At 41.2% G+C, this 18,105-nt stretch overlaps 1 protein-coding gene across 7 annotated transcripts in view; it reads right to left on the bottom strand.

The window, feature by feature from the left end:
* TLK2 (tousled like kinase 2) overlaps window positions 1-18,105 on the bottom strand; it is a 42,982-nt gene that overhangs the window by 23,142 nt on the left and 1,735 nt on the right. The window contains exons 2-9 of one of the 7 annotated variants that reach the window (XM_071450516.1): window positions 17,419-17,507; window positions 15,612-15,677; window positions 8,934-9,005; window positions 6,469-6,538; window positions 5,416-5,459; window positions 4,241-4,336; window positions 1,429-1,596; window positions 773-868 (exon numbers count right to left, since the gene is read on the bottom strand). In XM_071450516.1, the coding sequence (XP_071306617.1) occupies window positions 773-868; window positions 1,429-1,596; window positions 4,241-4,336; window positions 5,416-5,459; window positions 6,469-6,538; window positions 8,934-9,005; window positions 15,612-15,677; window positions 17,419-17,499 (693 nt within the window). In that variant the 5' untranslated portion in view covers window positions 17,500-17,507. The remainder of the gene's footprint in view (window positions 1-772; window positions 869-1,428; window positions 1,597-4,240; window positions 4,337-5,415; window positions 5,460-6,468; window positions 6,539-8,933; window positions 9,006-15,611; window positions 15,678-17,418; window positions 17,508-18,105) is intronic. The other 6 variants (XM_071450517.1, XM_071450521.1, XM_071450518.1 and 3 more) reach the window with 6 other exon arrangements.

Below are 18,105 nucleotides of genomic sequence, written 5' to 3'. Positions count from 1 at the left end.
TGAGATGAAAATCCAAAGAAGACTAAAAGCAGGCTTAGAGAAGAGATAAACCAGGTGCATTGCAGATAAACCTGGGCACCCTGGTAAGCAATAGAAGATAACACAGCTAAAAGAATCTCAGTAATTTAAATGGTACCAAGAAGATGCAGTGCAGTGCAGTCAGAAGAGCTATTCCTCTTCTTAACTCCACATCAGTGAAGTTGCTGGGAAGCACTTTCAGGAATACATCATGTTCCACCTTGACAAGACAACTATTCCATGAGTGGACTCTGCAGAGGTCAAAGAGCTGCCAGCAAGACTGTGGCGATCTGTACTGTAAGCAACATGATGCACCCATGACCCAGTACCTGAACAGACCCAGCGCCTGAACAGAGACATTCACAACTATCACTCAGGTTTCCTTCTCACCTTCACTTCCAGAGAGAGGAAGAACATTGAGGATACAACAGAGCAGAAAAAGACAGAGCTGAGGTGTTCCTCTCCCAGGCACAATCACACACAGCTGACAAACTGCCCACAGCACTGACACAGAAAAGCCTCAGTAGCAGATTGGACAAACTCCAGCAGCAGCAACTGAAAACCTTCTTTATAGGATGAGGAACAAAGCTCAGAGCAATTAACTTCATTCAGTAGTTACGGATGGAGTTGGGAATACTGGCTCTTCTCACTGGAAACATCATGTCCACTACCAGCAGCACCCTCTAGCACAGAAGACAAGCTGCATCAAGCTTCAACCTCACATCCAAGAGCTATGTTGTCTAGTGAGCTATACCTGTGACTGTTTGTGCTGGATGGAAATCTGTTTTTGGGAGGTGCAGGAATGCTCAGTGTTCCCTGATCCGGTAGAAGATGGGCTGCCTTGCTGGGCCTGTAAAAGAAAGTTGTGTATTGTTACATGTCCCTCAGCATGACCACCAGTGCCCATGCAGATACATTAATCTCCACACTGAAGCTGCACTCTAGCCTGCACCACACTTTCATGCTCAGGTTTAAGGATGCTTTAGAGATACAGCTCAATAAAAGCAGAGTCAGTTTCTTCCAAGAAGCCTGGTCCAACCTGCTGAGGATAAAGCTTTTAAAAGCCTGATATAATTCACAGCAGCTGAGATTAAGCAAGGCTAATCCAAACACTTCTCGCAACAAGACTATACTTCAATCTTTTGCTTTTCTGCATCTATCACATTATCCCCTCGGATGACATCATTTCAATCTAGGCAAGATTTTGAGCTGTTAACTTAAAACTCATGCCATTTCATTAAATAAGCAAAGCCTGGGACCTAGAACTCTTCACAAGGAAGATGAACTTACCAGAAGGTGACAGACTGGGGTCAGCAAAAACGAGGCTGCACTTGGGCAGAAAAGCTTCAAATTCCCCATCCCTTAACTAGACACATGCCTTAGGATTCAAATCTTTTCAGAGCTGCTCACCGAGACAAAAGTAAAACAGAGGCCACCTCCCCTCTGTGCCAGCTGCTCATTCTCTAGCCGCTGCTTCGCCAGCATCACCGACATCAGCATTGGCAGAGCAGAGTGTTCCTCCTGCGGCTCCTTGGCTGCGCTGCCGTCTACCCCATACAGCGGCTGCTCCATTCGCCGCTGCAACACAGTCAAAAAACAGACAATGAACTACTTTTTTTTTTTTTTTTAATTAAAAGAAGCGATTCTCTGACTCTGCCAAAACTGTTGTCAGCGAAGCAGCAGCTCAGGAATGAGCAGGCAGCATGGTGAGGATCTGATAACTCACACAGGACTCCTGCAGTCATTGTTCCAACGGCAGACAGCAACAAGGAAATGAAGTTAACAATTGGAAAAAACCCTAACAAATGAACACACAGGACAGACTTCCTTGTCAGTTAACACATCCTCCTCCTTTGCAAATACATGTCCTTCACAGTCAGTGGACAAAATAGATTGCAGGTCGAAAAATCTACATTGGGATTGCGGTCAATGCATTCACAATTATGATTTTTTATGTTTCTTAAGGACTCATTTTCAAACAGCCAATTTCATGATACGTTGCTATTCTGGCAAAGTAAACTGAGTCAGAAGTGCTAAATGGCAGCAATCTAACCATGTCTAGGACCCAGACATCAGGGTATGCTCACTTCTATCGTTACAGCTGGGGCTCATCTCCTGCAAGGTAAGAGGAGTACTAATTCATTACCAAAATCCTTTTTTAAAGGTCCATTACATCTCTTAAGGGCTAGCTCCTTTGTCCTGTAGTAGATTAGTTTTCCAACTGTGGTAGAGGAACTGAGTTTAACAAGAAGAATCATCTGAGCTACACTGATCACAGCACACAGCATCTCAATGCCCTGGCTTCCAAAGCCACACCATCACTGCTAAAACTTGGCAATCTGGGTAATAATCATGCAAGTCCTTCCAAGCTGTAACTCCAGGCCAGGCAAATGCCTCAGAGAAAGCAAAGAGTCAGGTCAGGCTTCAGTTTTTCTTAAAAACCTAAACTGCAACCTGTTTTCTGGTTAACATTACCAATTCCAAGAGTGTGCTTCCTTCCCCAAAAGAATGCTTGTGCCTGAGAGTGGCCTCACAAGAGTCTCAAGACCTGCAGATCATTCTAATCAAATGAGAAGTGAGGCAATTCAAATCAGCCAAGAGATTTGAAGAGAAGTAGTTACATCCTGAGGCCATTACAATTCCTCTGCAAGTTCTGATTGCAGAAATTTTCCAGTACAGTACAGATAAATTCAGATCTGGAGGAGGTTTCTATCATGTGAAAGACATTTTAACACTCTGCTTCCTTCCAAGATCATTACTAACACCTGTAATGGGTAAGACTCAGTGTCCTCCAATTTTCACTCATCCCCCCATTTTTTTTGGGGATTAGATCAAAGCATTGACATTCAGTTTGTAAGAAGAGGACAGATCTTGCAAAGGCCCAGAATAGTTTGTTATGAATAAGCAAACATCACAGGTTTAGCTGCAAGAGGAAAGAACAGCAGATAAGCACCTGTGTAAGGAGAGAGACAAACTGGCCTGGCTGAAACTAACTGTGAAATCAATATTCATCAGAAATACTCTGTTCAACTTTTACCTACTCAACATATACAAGCATAGAAGAAGAAATCCACAGGAAGAATCCACTTGTTCCATTGTGGGTTATTTATTCTGCTGGAATAAAGAATTGTCCCTAATCCCTCACACATCTGCAACATTCAGAGATGCTATTTTTTCATTAACTTCTCTTTAAAGAGATGTATTAGTGAATTGATAAATGATAGCATGAAAGTCCATTCAATTAATAAGATCTATTTTAATTTTTAGAAACATTAAAAAGTATCTAGAAGTGTACATGAAGCTCTCCCTTCAAGCATCATTGCAAACCTTCTGAAATCTATCAACACATGGAATTCTGAGCAGTGTTTAGTGTTGGAGTTTAGTTCAGTACATTCAGCAAAGGTCTCTGCAGAATAATGTAATCCCCAGAGACTTTGCATTTGGTTTTGGGAATCCCAACCTTTCCCACAATGTCTCCAGTCTTTTGTGACACTCAATAAATGTTGAAAATTTTTAAAGAGGGGCCCAGTCAACACTAAAGCCCAGGCAACAGAGCCTCTAAATACTGCTCTGCTAGTTGCAACAATTTTTTTTAGCTGCTCTGTCCTAAAATGGTTTAAAAACACGTGTTACTTCTTCACATACAGACCTCACAGAAATGCTGCAAGTAAAGTGGAATTACATGCCAAAAACCAGCACCAGCTGAGCATGTATACACATGTCTCTGGAAGCTTTTGCTAATGCCCCTTGCAAGTCTTGTGCACATGAACAGAAGTAAAAGGCCTTTCCAAAATAATTATGGTGGGCACATTGTTCAAGATACCCAAGGGGTCCAATCAAAATCAGAATAGCCCTGATAGTGCTGCACAAATACACAACATACTCCCGACTCCATGGAGTTCATGAGCTACAATAGAATAAAGGGTAACTAACAGGTCAGTTCCACCTTTATTAAGGACTGATATCCCTCTGTACTCAGGCAGCACGTTAGAAACATTCATCCTGTACAATTTAAGCTCAGATATTCCTGACAGCTATGGCTGGACTAGCTGCTGTCCCAGGGTCCTAGACATGGCTTCGCTCTCAGAACCCAGTTTCAGATTTAAAGTGGAGAACAAGCCAAATCACTCACCAAGAGACAGAACCTTGTATTACCTGTCTGAAGCATGGCCACCAAGTTAACCGATGCCAGGCCACCAAGTGTGTCCCCAAGAACACTCACCGGCAAGGGGTTGGACAGGGAATGCTGCGGAGAGGATCTGGCGACGGGCGGCACACTTCTACCAGGACTGGTTCCTGGGCCACTGCCCCCAGCAAACTGGGCACACAAACAGATTTGATCATCAGGATTTCCACAGAGATACTACATTTAACCAAAATTTACACAGACAAAAGAAACACATTCACCTTAAAAATGAAGCTGTATAGGCTTCAGGGAATAGTTTACATGAACTGAAGATAAATTAAGAGGAAAACCTCAACAGTTCACAGAGCTTCCAAAATAAGTGAAGTACCTAAAACAAACACTTGTATTTTCACTGAGTACATTTTCACTTGTAACTCAAGAAGATATAAACCTGCATGCTTGGCCATAGATCAGTTATTTACTCTCTGGAATTAAGAAGCCCATTCCCTGTGAGGAGACGTGTCTGATATGTACCACAGGAGTGGTAGGTAATGTTCATCTCCACTGAAGCACCTGTGCCAGTCAGTGTTAAGAGGCAGGAGAGGTAAGGAGCTGGGGCACTGCTCCAGTTGGTACAGAAACCCCTACAGTGTACTGCTCATAAAAAAATTTACCCGGGAAAGAAGTAAGCACTAACAAGCACTTAATTTCTGACTCCAAGCTACTCCAAAAAATAAAGAACAAACTTAAGAGAAAAGCTACAGCTCTGGATTGTGCAGACCTAGAAAAGTTTCAGATATTATGCAGTACAAAAAGAATACTGCTTTTAGAATGTCCATCACTGTTTGGGGAGGGGTTTGACCCCTATGGCACCAGCCTCCCATGAGAAGTTTTTCTTAAGAGGGAACCCTCTAAACAACTTCCCACTCCAATCAGCAGGGCTGTGCAGGTGGGCTCTTTTGCAGCTCTGGATCCTTATCAAAATTGTTTGCAAACCTAGAGATACCCTCAACTGAGACAGAAGTTCCAATGGAAATCAACCTCAAACCTACACTTAAATGAAAAAAATGCCCTATCAACTGTTCAACTAACTGTTAATTTAAAAATAAATTTCTTCATATCCTCTGCCTAATCAGATCTGAGCATATCAGGTTGACATCACCAATCCATGATCCCAATGACAGATCAGTAACACGTCACATGACAAATTGCTACCCACAGATTTTGCAAAATGTGAATTAAGGCAGATTTGTCAATGAAAAGATTCTTACCTCAAAATAATCACTAATTTTATGTCCTCTAGGAGTGCCTTTCCCTAAAAAAGAAAGCAAAGGACTAAAATAAGAGTTGTACTTTAGAGAAGTTACCATGCCATCCTAAAAATCTCCTCCTCCATCTTGACACTCCTTTTCCTGTTCAGTACAACACCTATCACAACAAAGCTTCCGCACAACAAAAACCCGCCCCAGGGTTACAGCCCTTGTGCTGTTTTTGGGAGGCTCTACAGTTGACAATTCAATTAACTCTCAATTCCAAACATGTCAGATCCAATCAAACAGCATTTGCACTTGCTGAAGTACTTAGAAAACACTGAAGGTCTGACTGTTGCATAGGTTCTTCAAAATTTCCTTCAAGATAAGGAGAGAGCAAACGGTACTTTTACTCCTCCACCTTCAGCTAAATTACTGCATATTAGATCTCTCACAAGCATTCCTGTAAGAGTTTGAGAGATAATTAGCAGTGGCTTAACATCAGCTCATTAAAACCTAGTCCTTTTTTCTTACTATCATATTATCAAAGCAGCCCTGTCAACACAATTCTCATTACTTTCTTGTTGAAGAATGAAAGAACTCAAAATCTGCCCCTCTGCTAGAGAATGTGAACTTGGATTGAACACACCAGGTTTTTCACTCAGGACAGCACTGCCTGCTTAGGCACAGCTTGTTCCTGATTTGTCATGGTGAAAATTTGCTCCAACAAGGCAGGCACGTGTCTCGGAAAGCAATACAGACTGTATTCGGAAGTCTGGCTGCTGTATATGTAGCAACACAGGACCAAAACAGCACTTGGGAGCAGAATACGAAACCTCTGGGCAGCCTGTCCCATAAAAATGCAAGAGTTTGTGCAAATAAACCAAGTATTTTCCTGCCAATAAGGGTAACAAGGCTCCCAGAAGAGAATACACCATCATGGAGTAGTTTATAATAAGCTGCCTGACACACCCTTGAGAAGAGCCATTAGTTTCCTAGGACACTGCCTGTGCACATTGTGCCCAAGTTACCAAGCAAGCGGCAATCCTATGGCAGGGTTGCAGCATGGATTACCTTGACTGGTCTCGTAGGCTTCTGCTTTCCTCTTCCTATTCCGCTGGTCATTCTGCTTTTTCTCGGGAGTCTGTTAAACAATACTTCAAAATTAACGTTACTGCAGTTATTCCAAGATTTAAAGAAAATGTCCAAACACAATGATCTGTTCTATATCCCCAGTGGCCATTTCATTTCTCTGGTTAATTTCTTTCTATTGCTGGTACTTAAAGAAACAACTGCTCTCAAAGAGTTGCTACCTTCTCATAGATATGCTGCAGAGGGAGAGAATGTGGTTAACAGGAGGGTAATTTATTTTTTCTATTTTAGCTGCTGCAAGCCAGGGACCTTACCAGGTTAGCAGAGCAAGCTCAACATTTATAAAAACCTATGTAAACCCCTTCAAGGTGATCACAGTATCGGTACAAGGGGAATAATGATGAGAGGTTTAAGTACTGACATCCAAATCTGCAGACCAATCACAGTCTCTTAAGCCAATTCACTTTGCCTGCAGGTAATGCTTCTTCTCAAAGCCCACTGCAGATGGCTGCAAGAACTATCCCAGGACAGCAGGCAAGACAAAGCTGTTACAGATGCAGCAATTCACCTAGACTTCTGTTTAATCCTCACCAGCTCTCATTAAAGTCATGGGTCAGTTGCATGTGCCATTTCTGTGAGCACCCAGAGACCTGATGGGCAGCTGATCAGTGGATTTATGCACAATCAATTTATTTATGCACAGGCACAACATAGAGCACAGTTGACAGGCCTGAGGGCTCCAAAAGTGTCCTGCCTATCTGTCTGTATGAGGCTAGCAAGCCTAAACATGAGAATGGAGGAAACCCTGGTGCTTTCCCCATCACCAGGATCACATCTGTGGCCAAACCTGCTGAAGACATTGGGAAGCACTGCTGGAAGCAGCTCACTGAGGTTGCTGGAAAGAGATGTCTTGTCATTCTCATTACCACTGTCATTTTAAAATTGCCCAATAATTCCCAAGCTGTATGTTCTCTAGTCACTGCAGCCACCACTGAACTATAGCCTGGGGTCAGGGAGAAAAACACTGTGCAAAACACAGCTCTGGGGAAGGGAAAGCCGTGGCCAGAGAGTCTGTGATAAACCTAAGTTTCATGCTCTTTGGAAACCCAAATCTCAAGTACCCTCTTTAAAGATCTCTACACCAAAAGACTTACTCATACGGAGCACAGAAATCAATCTCCTTCCTTTAGTAGGATAAAAAGGATAAAGTTGAATCTAAACCTGGCTGTGTGTTCCCAGTGGGTGCTGGACATCTACAGCCCCATGTTACCAGCTGGGCACTCACAGACAGTGCTGTTTTGGTAAGACGATGGAGGGGATGTTAAGACAAAGGTGGTTATTGTGTCTGCAAGGTACTTTTTTAGAATGAGGGGACTGAAAACTCCAAAACTACCTAGAGACTTGCTGCTCCAGCCCCTCTATGTGTAAAAGTCAGAGACATTGCCTCCTCAGTGTGTAGTGAAGAGCAGCTCCTGAACAGCGTTGGCGTGACTGTAACACCACAGGCTCCATTACAGCCTCCATGGAGCTGTGAGCATATTAATGAGAATCAGTTTAAGTTGTTTTTCCATTCAAGTACTTACATAATAAAAATGACACACAACATTATCCGTAACAGACTGAAAAAGCAAGGAATGGGAGATTTGAATACGTCAGCTTGGTCAATTTATATCTCTCCACAGAAGTACATTAAAAAGAAAAACAATTAAAAGAATGAATACTCAAATTTTCACTATTAACTACTCTTACTTTATGGAGTTTAAGATACTGCATTCCTAAAATCCCCTCACACTAGTACTGCCATATAATAGAGGGAAATATGACCCAAAACTTACCTGGTAACTATGGGGGAAGTTCATAAGAAATGCATAAGAAAATGCACTCTTATTTGAGGTTTTGGTTTACTAACACAATTTTAGAATAAAATTAGATTTAGATTTTAGAATAAAAATCCAAAGACAATTCATTTTCTGCTTTGATGAGTATTTTGAAATAGTTCATCCTAAAGAAGTGAGACTAACCATGGACAAAGCATCAATTTTCACCTCCCCACACTTTCACAGAGTAATGCACAAAATGCTCTGCCTTGTACAGGCTTAGGCAAACTCACATTTTTTGATAGATATGGCAAACTTTTCCATTAATGCTCTCTGGCCTTTTATGTGTATCCAAAAATGTATCCCAATGAGCTGAAAACAGCTTCCCAAGCTGAGCTTTTACAAATGCTGCGTTTGGGATTAGATAAAACCTTCCTGGAATGGTGGGAAGCTTCGAGGAGGAGCTTCACAGAGAAGTTGAAAGCCTGCAGGGTCAAGCTAAATACTTCCCTGGTCCCTTTCACTCTCCAGACTAAGACTACTGTCACTGACTCTCACAATTTCTTCCATGCTTTCAGATGGATCATGTTCACCTTAAACCCAACTACCCAAGCAGTTGTGCCTGCTTACCTCCAATTCTTTATCACTCAGAGAGCCCACGCTGCACAAGCTCTGGTTGGAAGACTCACTATTTAACGGACCCTAGTGAAAAGCAAGCAGACTGTTAGAAACAACTTCCCTACAAGGCAGACCCATCCTAAAAAACACTGTCTCTGGGCTAACTACAGTTACAGCAGCACCATGGGTCAAACTCCCAGACAAGGGATGGGGCACTAAGAGGCTTCAGTAGACATTTGCAGCAGGACAGTTGGCTTGTTCAACATTTTTTTCTCAGGATAATGATCCAGCCTTTGGAGTATTTCTGCATCAGTTCGTTTCCTAACTGGTCTATTTACCCACATCCACAAAATAGCCAAGGTGGTATTTTTAGAAGCCTAAGGCTTGAGGAAGAAAACCGAATTTGTTGAGTAGCAGGAGTTCCAAGCTCAGCTCTCCAGACAGGCATCTGCTTGACCCTGAGCTAAGCATTTAGACGCATCCTCATCTGGGCAAGCCAGCTATTACTGTTACCAGATGCTGGCTGTACCGTTGATTTAAATGTGTCATTTTATGCTTTTTTCAACACTAAGAAAGTGAACAAGTGAAACTTGTGTTAAGAGCAATACAACTGGTACCCATAATACAACCTTTCCCACTTGGCTAGTTTATGGACCCATGTGTGACCTGCCCGCAGAGTAGCTGCTCCCACCAGGCCAAAGCAGAAACTTAGGAGATGAGAAAAGATTTACCAAAATTGTAACCAGGTACCTCAAGAGTCTGCTGCATCTCTGCAGGCTCTGCTGGATACACATCTGCATTTTTACATATCCAAGTAGTTTGAAAATTATTTAAGATCTCTAATAAAACTGGTTTTAAAAGGAAAAAGTGAATCATGCAAAGTCACTGTGTTTTATCCTGACACAAAAGTATCCTCCTACAGATCTAACTTAAGAAATTAAGACAAATTTGACAAAGATGTAAAAACAAGATTCACAATTAACGATGGAATGTATTAACAGGAAGAATGACATGATAAAGCTACTTCTCAATTAATAACTTGTGAGCATCTTTTCCCAAGATGCATTCTATTTTAGCATTTTTAACTTTGCAGTAACCACTTCCCACTAATCAATCTTTCCTCAAAGCAAAGCCACTTCTCATCATACACTTGAGCAGAAGACTCAAGTGGTGGAGTGGGGGAGAAGCCTTAACACCACAGAGGAACCCCACACTAGATAATTTTTTAATAGATCAGTTCTCTCTCCCCTGTTCAAGGGACAAACACCACTATCAAATTGTGACATAATCTAGCTATTACTAACCTAAATTCCCAAGCAGGCATGTGCCGAAAGTAGACGTTTACCTTCTGTGTTCACTGTGAGTGTTAAATATCAAATTCAGTTCTCCTAAAACAACACGCTCAGTTGCTAAAAAAAAAAAAAAAAAAAAAAAAAAAAAAAAAAAAAAAAAAAAAAAAAAAAGAAACCCCAACACCTGAATAGCTCAAGAAGCTGAATATTTAGGATTCTCTTAAGGAAAAATTGCAGGTTTACATTCTTTAAGCCATACTATTATCCCTTCAAAGGATCACACAAATAGCTCAGGACCAGAAAAAATGTTTCACTTCATCTCTTCAGCAATAGTTTCTTTTAAGCAAAGCAACAAGCTCCTTACCACCCAATGTGATGGCTCACATATGTTATAGGTACAACTCTTGGTTATTCCAGGAACTTACTCCAGGGCCAACAGGACTTAACAGAAGTGCCAACATTAACCTTAGCTACATCCACATGAAAGTCTCACTGCTAAAAAAATTGTAAAATCTTATGGCAAGTGGCAACAGAAAGTGAATCCTTTCACTCATGAAAAAACTTGTTTATAACTGCACAAATGCTGCTCTCCAAAATCTGTCCACTCTCTCAGGAACTCCAACCCCAACAGCATATCTGAGGCACCAATCAAACTTCTGCGCCAGGTGAGAACTTTGTGAGATACAGGAGCATCTCTCCAAATGAGTGTTTGCTGGGCTCACACTGGGGCTCTGACATGGTAAAGATGAAAGTCAAAGTTGTTTCCACATTTGCTTAAATCTCGCTGCCTCCATTGCGCAGATGGAGAGCAAATGACAGGAGCAGCTGTTTCAAAAACACCACATTTGAACTTTCCATGAACATTATGATTGAAGGGGAATATCAGTGGCATACACAAGACAACTCTTCTGCAAGGCCCCTGTATTCTGGGATCACCTGGAAAATAAACTGATGGGGCCACTTATAGCTAAAAATTATACTAACACTTTTTGCAGAAATACAAGTTTATCTTGTCCAAGAAATACACTCAGGTTGCACCTTAATGTAAAGTTCTGGGATGCAAGCAGCTGGAAAATGCCTAATACAAAATCCACAATGTTTTTCTTACTTTCAGTACTACAAGTACCTGCACTGACTACCCTGCATGGGAAATTTTTAGCTCTACCAGCTGGAATCAAAACCATGTCTCACATCAATAAAAGGGGAGTTCGATGCTGGTCAGATTCTTGACCAGAACCCCCCCCCCCCCCCCCCTTTTTTTTTTTTCTTTATTTCAAATCTTCCTCTAGAACCTACACTGATGATGTGGTAAAATTCAACTCAGTGCAGTAGTAGAAAGGGTGAAAAGGAACCAACTTTTTCATTACGGAACTGGAACAGAACAGCTTGTCATTGTCTACAGGTATCCTGCAATTTCACTGTCACATGTATTGATTTATGAACAAATGCATAATTAATTCTTTGTAGACATGTTTTGACCCATGCAATGGAGCAAATGCATCACTTTCCCTTTCCCTGCTTACATTTAAGAGGACCTTCCACTGACACTTTTCTTAGTCTAAAGGATAAGACCTTTACAGACAAGAGCTGAACTTGGCAAAGTTGGCAAAAAGTCTTGTTTTGAGGTATTTTGGCTATGGAAACCCAAATTATCCACTAGAATGTGCTGTACTCAAAGCAACAAAGATGCAATACCTAGGATGTTCCAGGAACATGACCTCGTGCTCAGCTGCACCTCTTCTCATGTAATATGCCAAGAGAAAGGAAAAGCAAGTTTTCCTGATTATCCAGATAACATGGAGTTATGTGTAAAATTAGTATCAGCTGCTTATAGCAACAAGTTTAGGCATGGATGTGAGAAACCATATAGCCAAGTATGTCCCTTCAGTTAACAGTCAGTTAGTGTGTCTATAAAAAATGCTTCAAATTTATATTTTAGCATTCCTGACTGTTTATATTTAACTCAGCAACTGACTTGGGATAAATGTTCAGTACTTAATTTAGCATACAATTTTTAAGTGGACATGACACAAAAGGAATTGAAGGAATGAACGTGAATTTTGAAAAAAAAAAAACCTGAAGTAAGCAAAGAACATTAACATGAGTATATGGCCAGGGAAGTAGCAGGGTGCATATTAGCGCATAATATACATGCAATAGTTTATACAGATAAGGCTTATGAATTTTATTCCAGAAGTTCTGATTTTTCTAGCACAGACCACTTTGGGATAATACTGCACTTCTCTGCTCTCACTTCCAGCCCACTCATCCACTGTGCCCTGTCAGGGCAATTGGTGATGCGGCTCAGCAAAAATTCAAAATACGTGGGTCATCTGAAACAAGCTAATAGTACCTATAGTGTTTACCCAAATGACAAGCACAAAAAACAGCACACACTTCCTCCTCCACAAGGAATTTCTCTCCAAGATAAGCTGGCATGCTTTTTTCCCTGGTGATTCACCTATCAACTGCTGCTTCAAAGTCTGTGACCTACCTATGCACAATAAAGCCTCCATGTTGAGAATTGGATGCAACAGCAGCAGGCACTTTGAAGACTCCTACTCAAGAGGCAAGAATATAAAATCTGGCCACTCACAGGAGCTGGTTAGTCATTACTCCCTTTGCCAGAGCCCCTGGAAAGCCCACAGTGAGGCTTCAATGGCTGAGACTTCTAAAGAAACAACTTATCCTGCTAATAGCTCCCACCAGATCATCTAGAACAACACCAAGCAGACTCAGCCCCCTTACCATCTCTGCCTCCCATGACTTGTACATTTCCACAGCCTCCCCAACTTCCCAGAAATGATCCATCACTCCACAACTCTAACTGGGCAGTCTCCATTTTGTGCTCTCCAATTCCTTGTACTGAAAGGGAGCTCTAGGAATTCCAGCTGCCTAGCCAGAGTCCCCAACACAGGCGTACAACAACATGCACTGCAAATTCCCTTGCTGTCTAAATGAAGGAGACATGGAGATAGACATGCATCATTACCTCAAGCCAGGATAACCAAGTTCCTCTGAATTCTGTAGCAGATCAATGGATTTCAAAGGCAAAGAGTCAATCCTTCATTCCACTAAAGGTTAATGCTGACTCCACACAGGTTTACACCAAAGTGAAATGGTCATATGGCTCTACAGTTACTCTGGTGTAGTGCTACTATGTCAGGTTTAATTAACATATTCTTATCTTATTTCAAGCATCATCTAAGTATGAGAATTACAACCTACTTCTTAACTGGACTTTTAGAAAAGCTCAGTATTACTGATAATGAAATCCCCAAATCACTGAGGTCTTTTTGCCATGAGAAGTTAATCTACTCTCAGATGTTCACAGGTGAACCCCACTCTATCAGATGGGCAAGCAGGATTTGCTTGGCTTCCATTATGCTTCGAGAGTTCTCTACAATTGGAAAGATGGTATTTTTACTTTACTGATGGCAAACTGGACAGAAGGGTCAAGCGACTCATCCTAGGAGCAGAAATAGGACTGAGATCTGACAACTATTTCTGGGCTCTAGCAGCCAGACAACACATTTGAAGTAATGTTGCACACAGAAGCATCCAAACAATTTTCAAGTATCTGGCATAAAGTCCTGGCACGCTCTGCAGGAGCTGTAAAATTAAATTCTAAGTTTTACAACTCTTATTAACTGGTTCTTCTCATGGCCTATGACACTTGTTGGGGACCACCACTGTGTAGCACCACTTCCCTCCAAGGAAGATATGATTATCCTCAAACACGAATTCTCCACATGGTAACCTTGCTGCTAAAACTATTGCTGAGTACATCACAGAACTGGAGTTGCTGAAGTGATCAAGACTTCAAAAGTTACAGAGAATAAGTAAAAACCAAACTAATCCAAGCAAATACTGTTCTTTATGAACAATTCTTTGGCCGCATATATCCTGCATCATTACCTCAAAGCAGGAGGAAAGAGAGCACTAGCTACCAAGACCAAGACTTTTTAAATTCTGGCACAGCCAGATGGATCTACAAGATTCCTACAGCCCAACTATGCTCCCTAGAAGTACTTCAGCCATTTTAGTTTAACTATAAAAGTGGCACACAGGGCTTGGTTCAGAGATCTTTTGAAAACCAAACTTGTAGAAATACATGTGCTGCTGTGCAGATCCACCCTGGTTAAGCCTGAGACAGGCTGTGTACAAATGCAGGTTCACCCATCACAATTACTGATTTAAATTCTTACCCAGGAAAAGTCTGTGGAAATGACACAAATCCCTTCAAGTTAACCTGCCTGATAACTTAAAGGCAGCACTCAAATAGGAGGAAGGGAGGCAGATGATGAGAACAGACTAAATTAAACAATATTATCTAGAGAAACAACTCACATTTTTTTTCTCCTGGGCCTCCTGACCTAAGGAAGATGTCTAGTCAGCATAATGCCTCATGGGAATATACACTTAGGTTTTCCCAGTATGTAAATATAAACAGGAGCTAAATAAGCAGGAACAGTCAATGTCAGTGTCATGTGTTAATTCAGGGACTTGCTCTGGGAATTTAGTGAAGAATGGCACTTCACCATATGGCAAGAATAGACATCTAAAGCATCACCAGCTTTATGAAGCTATCTAGTGACATGGGTGAAGCACAGGAGTATAACAGTTGCCTAGAAACATTCCTTGCTCATAAATTTGTTTCAATGAATTAACTCGAAGCTTCTAGTGAGATACATTCTTCAGCTACCAAGTAAGAAACTTCATCACAGACTGGCAACAGAACTTTGAGGCTTTTGGAGCTGCGAATGACCTTGGTCATTGGGTTGTGCCTTCAGCTACCACAGGAGGTGACAAGCACACAGTTGTTTCCAAAACAGTTTAGGATTTCTATCCTCTACGGTTCTTACTGGAAAGCTCTTCCAGAATCCCATTACTCTGATGGCTAGAAGCTTTTTTCTAGTCTCCAGCCTGAAAACTTGCTCTAGATCAGCTTGCTCTCATTCATACCTCCAAACACTTACAGCTGCTCTTTAACAACACAGAGGAACTGTGGGCTTGAAGCTGAAGTTGTATTAAGGTATAAACGAATGCCTTCATTTTATACAGGTCCAAAATATACTCTGTGCTGCTAAACATTAAAGAAAGAATCCATACACAGCAAGATACACCCAGTGGGAGGAAGGCAGGAAGCTCAGTACAACTGTCTGCTGCCTTCATCCAATCACATCTGAGATGACACTTCTTCCTTTTATGCAATAAACAGCACCAGATACCTTCCATCCCAGGAGGATGGGCCAGGCCCTGTCCCACTAGATGGCACTCACTTACTCCACGGTTCTTTTGTTAAACATTTCATTGGAGCCAGCTAAAAATCTTAGCTGAATCACACAAAATTGTATCACAGCTTTCCCAATATATTCCCTTTAAGACAGTGACCTACCAATGCCAGTGCGGAGCATGACGGACGGAGGCTTGGGGGGGTAGGGAGGGAATTTGAAGCACCAACCTGGGAGGGAATGTAGTAGCTGAAATTAATATTGCAACCAAAATTTGCTGCAACATAGTAGAGTCATGCTAATTTATATCAATGGTTGGCAGATCTATTGCAAATTAGCAAGAATGCAAGTAAATAAATATATTGTTTGCAGTAAGTGTAATGCACTTTAACAGTTTACTGGCTAGTACAACGTAAAACCGTGTAACAACAGGTAAAAATAAAACTCAGTAACAGAAGAGCTTTGCTCAAAGTGAGGCCTCCAACAAATGAGGCTTTTTTCCCTGGATTGCTTTAAAAACGAGTTTTCAATATTCACCCCTAACAGAAAAGGGCATGTACTTTCTGCTCCAAACATATTGGAAACATAATTAAGATTTGCTTTCCTGTATCTCTCAAAGGTTATTCCTTTAAAAGGAAGAGTTCCTAACATTCTTTGTGAAAGCTGACTACATTGGCACTGCTTTAAAGCTATACCAGTGTCTATGCTTTTAGCTGTTCTAGTAAGATGTTTGGGTTTATCTGCACTGGCACAGCTAAAGATTCTGAAGTGACAAAATGGGGGAAAAGAGGCAAGAAACAGGTGATAAAGTACATGAAAAGTTGTAACATTGTATGAAACAAGATCACAGTACAGTAAATGCCATCAACTTTCATGCAATAAAAAGAACTTAATATGCTAAAAGTTTTAAGAGTAGGGGAAAAGATAAAAAATCCCCACACTCTTACTTCAGCAACTGAAATTGTTACCTCTTAACTTCTAGTGTTAATCTTTCTTACAGCTGAGCATTTGGCTTCCTTTTGCTCTCTTCCCAGACTCAACTCTGTCTGAGAGGCAGAGCAGAAAGAAAAGCGAAAATTCAAACAAAACTCTTTTCAAGTTTTGAATCACTTTGTGTTTTCCTGAGAAATGCGCCATCTACAAGGTTTTATCTCAAAATAATTTTAAGTGGCTTTAGAAAATCATCTAATGATGTGTTGCTTTACCTTCATGTTCAAAATTCAGTATCTCCCTCAAAAATTAACTCATTATCCCTGACCTAGTTTAAAATGAGTTCTGTCACCATTTCATTGCTCAGAAAGTCTGACATTAACACTGCCAGCACCTTGAGCACTCACAGCTTAATGCCAAGACACCAAGCAATGACACAAGGTTGTTACTCAGGTGCCTTGCTTTAGATAGTGCCTGACCAAGTGGAAGCTGTACATGAGGATAAAGATGGGATTTTATTGGCAGGTTGTGGATCAGACACAGGGGAGCTGCCATGCAAACACTTTTTTGTGTGTTCCATCTGATGGGGTAGAAAATTTTATCCCCTGCACCCCAAAGAATATGACTCAATGTTTCAGTCTGGTTATGTGTTGTATCCAACACACAACACTTGAAACTGTATCCCATCAGCAGCCAAATTCAGCTCTCAAAGGTATTCTTGGAAAAAGGAAGGGCCAGATGAGCTTCCCAGTTCTACAAAGTTGTCATGGAGTTTTTTGGGCATACAAGATGCCTTAAGATGGAACAATTCCTAAGAACTTAATTAGAGCCCAAAATCTTCTGTACAGCAAAACATCTGCTCAGAGATCCCATTTTCATTCCTCTCTAACATACTTCACATGTTAGAGTTCAAAACACAACAAGTGACACAGAATCTCTTTGCAAAGAAAAATTACCCATGTAGAAATCAAAAAACCCAATCAAAGCACAAGGCAGAATGGCTAAGCAGTCATAACTGTCACCACAGGTACTCACACTCACCTTGGCAACCCCAACCCCAGTGAACCTGGCCTCCAGGAGCTCCTGCCTGCGTGGGTCCAGGCTATGCAATTCTTCCATCATTTCTGCTGCTATGGAAGAATAACACTCAGATTATGAAATGCAAGGAAAGGAGAGAGACATTTAGTATTCCGTGCCACTGATGAAACTTAAAAGTGCCTATTCTGCAGGACAACCATGTAGAGAGCATTTTCTTGCAAGAGAAATGCAAGATTACCACGTAGTAACAACATGACTTTGCCACCATATTACAGTATTTAAACCATAACCCTGCTGGAGTTTCCTCTTCTCTGTTGCACCAGCCATTTCAAGATCTCTAAGTCCAAGAAACAAATTATGACACATTTTCCCACTGGATGCTTTATTAAAACGAAAACATGGGACCAGAGTGTTATGACTAAAAGCTTCAGAGCTTTTCATCCGTGCTGCATGACTAGAAAAAAAAAAGCAACATTCTTTAGCCCATAATTTATTTTTGGCCAATCCTGGAAATACTCAAGCTCCATGAACTCCAGATTTCACTGATAACAGCTTTGCTTCTTCCAAGCACAGAATAGGATTATAAAAAGAAAATAACGCACGATTAAACCTTTTAATTTACAAGGTAAAGCATCAGATCCTTCTAAAATAATAGCAGCTTTTATACCCGGGATGTACCTGGGGTACCTC

The sequence above is a fragment of the Agelaius tricolor genome, unplaced genomic scaffold, assembly GCF_023055355.1.
Source record: "Agelaius tricolor isolate 1412-34295 unplaced genomic scaffold, bAgeTri1.0.p SCAF_31, whole genome shotgun sequence".
In the NCBI taxonomy this organism is placed as follows: Eukaryota; Metazoa; Chordata; class Aves; order Passeriformes; family Icteridae; genus Agelaius; species Agelaius tricolor.
The sequence above is the reverse complement of the archived record's forward strand: the minus strand, read 5'-3'. Positions and strand labels throughout refer to the sequence as shown.